Genomic DNA, 8,332 nt, shown 5'->3' with positions numbered 1-8,332 from the left:
GGTAGTTACATTTAATTTCTGCCTATATAACCACAAGTTATAATATATACTATGTACCATCATCACATCATATACATATATGCATATATTTTCAATCATTAAACCTTATTGCAATTAATTCAATATAAGAAATTTTCATCAGTCAATTCAATCATACAGAAATTTTAAACATTTTTTGTTTAACTTGTCACATTAATGTGAGCAAAATTCACACCCTCTTACTCTTCAAGTTTTGCTACAGACGTTTGAGTAAATAACTAACCTGGGTGACCCACTAAACTTGATCTTACAAGCATTTGCTTGATTGGTATAGTTTTGTTTTTGGCAAAATATGATCCGAATTTTGCTATAATTTGGGAAATCCCTCAATGTTCTTCACTTTCTTCATATTTTTTCTTATAAGCCATCTATGTACATACTCAAGTCTTCCCAGACTGCAATATAAAATGACCCTCAGGAGAGAAGCCATTGAATATGAGCATTCTTTGCACAATGGCTAGAAGGAAGGTGGGTGAATTTTGCTCTCACTTGACATAAGGAAAATAAACATTAAAATGAAACAACCAATAGTCTTCAATAATGTTTTCAATTAGCACTATTAATAGCACATATTAATTTTTCCTATATGTATATGTATGTGTGTGTAACGCTATACTTATGTTATATGTATAATGTAGATATATATTTATATATTTTATTCATACGCAACAGAGACACAGTTTTCTCGTTTTATCTGTATGTACGCACGCAACTTTAATATATATAATTTTGTGAATTCTGGTTTTTAGTTCTTTGAAAGGATTAATTGAGGAGACTTCTCCCCTCAAGAGGAACGAAGAGATTTTTGGGAGAGATTCTTAGACAATGATACACCCATGCACGCACATACAACAGCCACACCCTAGCGCACACACCCACACTAGAAGAACATTTTTAATCAATTATGTTCAACGTTAGCTTAAGGGAGACAGAAACATATGATTCAGGTGTTTTTTTAAATTTTGTAAAGATTTTTTATTTGTCCACAAACCCACTGACTGGTGCAGATTGCTCGGGAAGAAATCACAGCTCATGACCTTCAAAACATTTTCGAGTTTTCAATGGCGATAGGTCATAAAATCGTAGAGCAGTCCGGAAAGTGGATTTTCATTCACACATTTGGGAAAGTTGAAAAAATCGATAGTTGGTGAATGAAATTCCCGTGCAATTGAGCCCCACGCACAATGATTCAGCAGTGGGTTTCAGTGGCTCGGCGATGGGTTGAACAAACCAATTCCGGCATGGTCAGTCCAGGTCATCACCATGGGCAAATTCCTTTGAATCGCTTTCTACTCATAGAATATCAATATATTTAATTGCATTCTTTGAAAAAGGGAATACTTGGAGAGGGATGATAAAGGAAAAGATTTTAATCGGATTGCAAAAAGAAAATTTGGGAAAGGAGAGACTTTTTTTATAAACTTTTGGGATTTGGTTTTTGATTTTTTTTTTGCATGCAAAGTTTACCCCAGTTTTGCATGCATATATTTTATGCTATCATCTCGTCTTTTCAAGTCAACAAGTCTAAAAATATTAAAATTAGGACATTAAACAAAACAAAAAGAGGTCTCATGACTAATCATTTCTGAAATAAAATTTCAGCATTTATCAACAAAATAGTCTAAGTAACAAATGATTGATACTTTAAAAACACTATTATTTGTGCCCCAATTGAGATGTTTTTGATTGGATATTATAAAATAAATAATAGCAATTCATACCAAAAAATAGGTATAATCTACATATATTAACAGATGATTAAATGACAGTTAATTTCTGCCATTATATTAATTGTGGAAAAGCACTAGAACGCATTAAAAATTATTGAAATAACAATAACCTGGCACAAAGATGTGTTAAATTTTATAGAATATATGACCAATTTATGACCCATTCATTCCTTAAAAGGTTAAAATTTGTGATGTTATTAAACGTTTTGATATACATGCCAATTAATGGGTACTACATTTGTATGTTTCAATTGAAAAAGCTATAACTCTGCCTAGTGACTCATGGCCAGAACCATTGGCAACAATTTTATAAATTGCAGACAATGACTTATATCCCAAGACAGTTGTGAGCCCCACATTAAAGGTATGGATAAATTAGTGAACTTTTAAAGAGACACAAGTCATTTCAGCAGATTTATAATCTTTTCAAGTGAACAAACATTAAGTTTTAGTATGGTATGCCATCCATATACACAATGCTATTATTCATTATATGAAGATTTCTCTTCAATTATCCTTGATAATTAAGCTTCTATGTCTTCAAAATGTTACAGGGATTGTTGATGTACCACTAATCCTCAAAAGTGGTGAACTGGTCTCTCTCTATGTAACTAGGTGGCCTAATATAATAGAAACTGTGACATTTACAAATGAGCACATATGTGTGTATGTAATTCCAGTTTTGATCTTCCTTCACTGGCTCTGCCCGCGACGCTCAAGCCAGCAGATGAAGATCAGAAAAGGACAAAAATTAACAATATCAAGACATTATAATAGGCCACAGCAAGTTACCATAAGGGAGGTTACAGTACAAGGTCAAGTCATAGTATGTCACAACAGGACATCATTTTACATTTTTCCCACTAGTCAACATTGGTTGAAAGTGGTAATCAGCACACATTACAGAGATATGCAACCATTCATCAACTGAATGATAAGCACATTTAGACAAAAATTTGCACAAGTCCTATGTAAAACTTTTTAGAAAATGGATTATTAAAACAAGCTGCTAGAACAACATTAAGCACCATAAAACACTTGAACAAGAAGTGTTTCCCATCATAAGGGCAACTTTTACTGTCAGCTCATTGTTGACAGACTTTCTTTAAGTAGGTTCAACATGATTTGCTGATATGATATTATCTCAGCAGTAGGCCAACAGCTTTCAAAGCCTCCTTAGCACATATGACAGGAAGATAAAGAAGAAATAGATAGAATTAGGGAGAGAAATAGGACATAGGTGCATTAACAAAGTTAACCACAACGATCATTTACTTGATAGCTCATTGAACACCAACGCTCCAATATTCATGGACCAAGGCAGCCCCTCTGCCAAAATAAATTCATTTCTTTAAATAAATTTTGGCCGGTTGCATTCAGCTTTTGAATGATTAAATATTTCCACTTCCCATTCATAATTCGTTGTGAAAGTTCCTCGACAATGACCAATGGGTTGCCTTAATGAATTAGTTCCTCATTTTTCCATAATATAATAAGCAAAGCATGCCAGTATATATACTATGAGCAGAGATACAACACTAACAACTTCTTAAATGGAGCTGGTTTGCATTGGATTGGTTCAAAGTTAAAAAAAAAAATGTGTACAACACTCAACCAAAGAGTGCTGCTATAATGATGTTTTACATTAAGAGACATATCTGGGCTTTAACTTGTTGAAAAGCCTTCTTGTCATTGTTGCCTGACTACACTGAAGCACTCTCACATTCACTCAAACATGCATTACTTCAAGGATCCAATCTTTTCTGCATAACTTCCTTGGCTGGTTTTGTGCGACTTATTTAATCCTGTTTGGGCTGTTTAGGTTTACCCCAACACCCAAACAAACACTCCAGTGAAGGATAGGTGTAAATGCTCACAATCCATTCAAAGTTATTGTTCCTTGTGTTTTTTTCTACAAGCATGAGTGTCTGGAATATTTTTGTCATATCGATATCATACGATTCCAGTAATTATATTTATATATATACATGCATACAATTTTCTAAACATAAATGCAAATTAAACCAAGATTTGTAGGTTGACCCTCACATTCACATAAGCATAATGATGATATTATACTTTTTAACTTTATATAAGAGGACTTGTAATAACCCATGCCCATGAGTTTCTCATATTTTAATTGTAGCACATTATGTACGCATATTCTAGCTGCCGTAATTTGGCTTCCTTTACGTCAGGGTCTATTTCTCTGACCGAATTTCTCTGTATCTCTCCACCCACTTCCTATGGACATTCACTGACACTGATACCTAAGGGTGAACAAGAGTGTAAGTAGAAATGGTGGTATAAACAAAAATCTGACCACACATTTGAAGCACAGATATTATTGTGCTGTCTAGGTGAACTACAGCTTCTGAATGATGAATTACACTTTTTTCTGGAAAGGACAATGGAACCAGCAAAAAAATATATGTATATTTATATATATATATTTTTCATTTGAACTAACCATAAAAGGTAAATTAAGGCTTAGCCGTTTTTTTTTCAAATGTTGCTAATCTAATTCAGAATAAACCACATTTATTTATTAAGACTATCTATTGAGACTAATATCCATACAAGATAAGCCTGTGGACCTAAAGTGGACACACAGGGCCTTCTGGTTTCATCAGTCTCTGATTAGGGATATCCACTTGGATTGTACAAAAAAATGCTTCTTCCAGATTTCACGTTAAATACACCCATCGTACCAAATGCACACGAAATCATCTCATACACACGAAAGCGCGCGCGCATATATTTTCATTTTTTCAAAAACATCATCTTCATCATGCAAACTTTCTCATTAACACTTTGCCTCTAAAAACACTCATTCAAAAAATATGTGTAGAAATTTAAAATACTGATTTCCAACTATCTTCTCTTTCTTCGTATATCGTAGCTGTCCCACTATATATATCAAACCTTGCTTCACAGTAGTAGCCCATCATGTAGGAAGTCACCAGAACAATCCAATTCTTCTCCACCAAAAACTTTCCAATGGGAGTAGCCCATTAAGCAGAGCTACTCTACTATGCTTAGCCATTGCACAAGCAAGATTTCTATCAAAATTCACCCGCAGCTACCAACCTCCAAGTGCCTCAAACAAACAAATTTACTAATCTTGAATGTTAATCAGTGATGGCACAAAAGACATAAATAAGCCTTTAGGCTTCATGAGATCACCATCTTTTACCCATGAAAAGGATAACATACTACTGTGCATGTTAAACCTCTTCCAAAAAATAGTCTCCAGAGGAAGAATGGAATAATTAAAAATTAACTGCATTCAGCTAACAATAATGTACGATTGAAACCAAATCTTTGGGTAAAGACCCAGAAGACCTTTCAAAAATATATGCTACTGTGCACTGACATAGCCAAGAAGGAGTAAAACCTTCTAAGTGTAGCATGGATTCTTTTTCTTTGCTGTACACGGAGAATAATGTCAATGGAGTAAAGTGGCCACGTTTGCCTCTCAGGTGATGCTCACGTCAACAGATGCAAGCAGGGACTGGTAAAACTCACCTGCACTCCTTACTAAGACTTAACGGCAAAGCAGATCCAATAAACTCAACTCAACTGCAAAGTATTTCAACATCAGCACTTTCCAGCTTGCAGTTCAACAATAGTGATCATGCAGCAGGTCACATAAGCATTATATGTAGTTGTAGAAGATGATAAAAGAAACTGCAATAGCTAATAAGCATATTAAGGCTTTGCAGTCTAAATTGATTTATATACTTTTCAACAAGTATATATTAATATTTTAGCCAATTTAAAGGCAGGGTCTTTTATAAATCTATAAAAGTCCCCTGAATAAATTATCTAAGAGTTAGTTCCATATCGGATTATCAAAATTTACCAAGCTGAGATAATTTCCAAGGGTTTCAGATTTAATGTAGCATTTTGGAATGAAAGGGTTTTATCGAATGATACCCTAACAACAGTCAATTGAGGTAGAACATATGCAATTACATGTGGGAAGAGGTTGTATAGTTCTTAAGTTTAAAGTTGAGATTTTTAATGGAAAAATTTTTGTGTAAAGAAATACTTGAAGTAAATATGCAAAGGCTTAATCATGCTGATTGCTTCATATGACAGCTTCTTAATGAAAAGGAGGCATTTGTTTAAGTTGCAGTTGAGAGAAGAGACTAGCCAGAAATGCACTAAGGCCATCCTTGATGTTCCTTTCTTTCCCAAATATGCAATACCACTCTTCAGTCACCAACAGCATTTGCCACTGAAAACCACCGCACTTCTATCACGAGGATGTTTTAGAGGGAGTGAGGGGGTGCTTGAATTCACACAGTCTCCACTCGCTGAAGGAATTCACATCCTTACTGATGTGAAAATGGATTAATCGGTCTAATAAGTGCTCAGCCATGTTGAGGTTCTCAGCAGCAACCAAAAATTTGCAATCCCTTGCTGCCTTCTGTCTCTGCACCGATACACCAGCCTCTTCAGAATGCAGTGTTGTGATTTGCAGAAGAGTCAGGCGGTCGTAGACTGTACTGGGCCATAGGTGAGACAACCATCGATGGCTCTGTATTCCTTCTCTTTATCTTGCCCTTGGTCTTCTTCAACATGGTGGCCTGGGAAATATTGAATGGAGATAGGGAAAAGGTGGAGTTATTACTTGGGACAACCTTAACATGAGGTAACTACAGATATATTTGAGGTAAATCTATGCTAAGTGCCTCAAAAGGGAGCCTAGAAAAAATGCACTGAATTCATGGGGAACTTATTGCTCTCACTTGTTGGACCAAAACTTGGGAAACTACATGTTCAAATGCTAATAGCAGGCGTTTAACCTAATTACTAAATGAAAATCACTGTTTTTTGTTGGCAGTGAAAGGTGATATCAGTATAAAAATTAATTTTACATTTTTTGAGAAATTGGAGTAAATGTTTAATGTGATGAACATTTTAAAAATACTGGAATAACTTAAGATATTTTTAATGGGATGCCTAGTTTGAGAAAGTAATTTTCAGTCAAAATATAAAATTCTTCAAGTCAGCAAAATTTAGGGCTGCAAGATATTTCTGAGTGTTAATCATTTTAATTTCTATTCAATTAATTTTGAGGCCTTGAAACATTAGTTTCAAGCATTAAGCTGAAGGATGATGCTTAAGGTGATGCATTAATGTTTACCCTAAAACAGCTCAATTCTGAAAGCTATGAAATTCCAAATGAAATACGCAGTAGCATGTACTATGTATTCACAAGTATTATAAATTGGTGAATATTTAATAAAATGAAGAATATTAGTAATGACCAAATATATTACTACAGATTATTTCCTGGACAAAATGATTTGGCATATCATCCAAATAATTTTCTCATTGCTGCCCATAATGCTACCTATCAACTGTGCCAAATATTCTATGAAAGTCATTATCATTTATTTATATTAATTATAAAAGCACATAGGCTTGTGGATGACTGAAAAAACTGCCATTATTAAGGTTTTCTCCAAAAAAATCAAGGCAGCTGGATTTCCATGTAGTGCATGTCAAAGATCAGTTATAAGATGATATTTTGGGCAATGAAGGAGATATGCCTCTTAACATTATGTTTTATATTTGCACAAAATGTTGGTAGATTATTAGTGTTTGCATTAGTGAATTTATGGACAGCAGCACCCAAAAGTGATGACATAAACATTTCCATATGGCGAAAAAGAATTACATGAAGTGGACATCATTCAGAAAAAAATCCTTCTGTAATGTTGATTTCTTTATGTAATCCTGATAATATAACTGAACTGCTGATGAGATAAGAAAATGATAATGAAATCAAATATACTGGCTCAGATTAAATTTATATGCATGAAAAAATCATTCATATATCCTCTTCCACAACTAGGCCCTAGCAAATTGTTTCTCTGCTCAATTTTCTTTAAGACCAACAACTTACTTACAATACCAATAGCATCTACATGACTTCTTTTACAATTAAATACATCAAAGCACCAACCATTGATCAAAACTGAGAAGAATCTGCAAGAGGATAACTAAGGGTGACAAATACTCTGGTCCCCTTGGTATCTTTTGTTAAGAAGAGTAGGCTAATGCCGATGCTGGGTTTCTCGCCGCCCTTCATGCTTTAATTTCTATCCCTAATGGTGCAAATAACCTTGGCCGTCAGTTGCCCCCCGTACAGCTACTACCTGATTATCTGGATCTGATGAATAAACAGAGCACTGCAGCTTTATGGCATGAAGCAATGAAATCTATTAATGATCTGATTTATCTGCTTTTCTCCCAATTTTCATAAATTGCACTAGAAAATGGTGGAGCTAATTCACTCCTCAAAAGAATTAAGAGTGATGCATAAGCAAACTCAACAGTTGAAAATTTTTTCCACATTGCACTTACTTGGTTTATATATAAGCCTGAATGCTTCCATGTACAAGTCTTCATAGGATATAATGCTTTATGCACAGAAATTTTGTGGCACTGATATGAAAAATTCACTTAAAATTTTCAGATTAATGTATTCCAATCATCACCTGCTTATCTCAGCTCACCCCTCCTTCACAGCAAATAGGTATATTAAG

General features: G+C 34.4%; 1 protein-coding gene across 1 annotated transcript in view; it reads right to left on the bottom strand.

Moving 5' to 3' along the window:
- LOC139696854 (diacylglycerol kinase theta-like) overlaps positions 1-8,332 on the bottom strand; it is a 216,056-nt gene continuing 207,724 nt past the window's right edge. Inside the window, exon 20 of the mRNA XM_071595734.1 lies at positions 1-6,364. Coding sequence (XP_071451835.1) covers positions 6,233-6,364 — 132 coding nt within the window. The 3' untranslated portion in view covers positions 1-6,232. The remainder of the gene's footprint in view (positions 6,365-8,332) is intronic.

The sequence above is a fragment of the Hetaerina americana genome, unplaced genomic scaffold (assembly GCF_022747635.1).
Source record: "Hetaerina americana unplaced genomic scaffold, ioHetAmer1.1.p SCAF_7, whole genome shotgun sequence".
Lineage (NCBI taxonomy): Eukaryota > Metazoa > Arthropoda > Insecta > Odonata > Calopterygidae > Hetaerina > Hetaerina americana.
The sequence above is the reverse complement of the archived record's forward strand: the minus strand, read 5'-3'. Positions and strand labels throughout refer to the sequence as shown.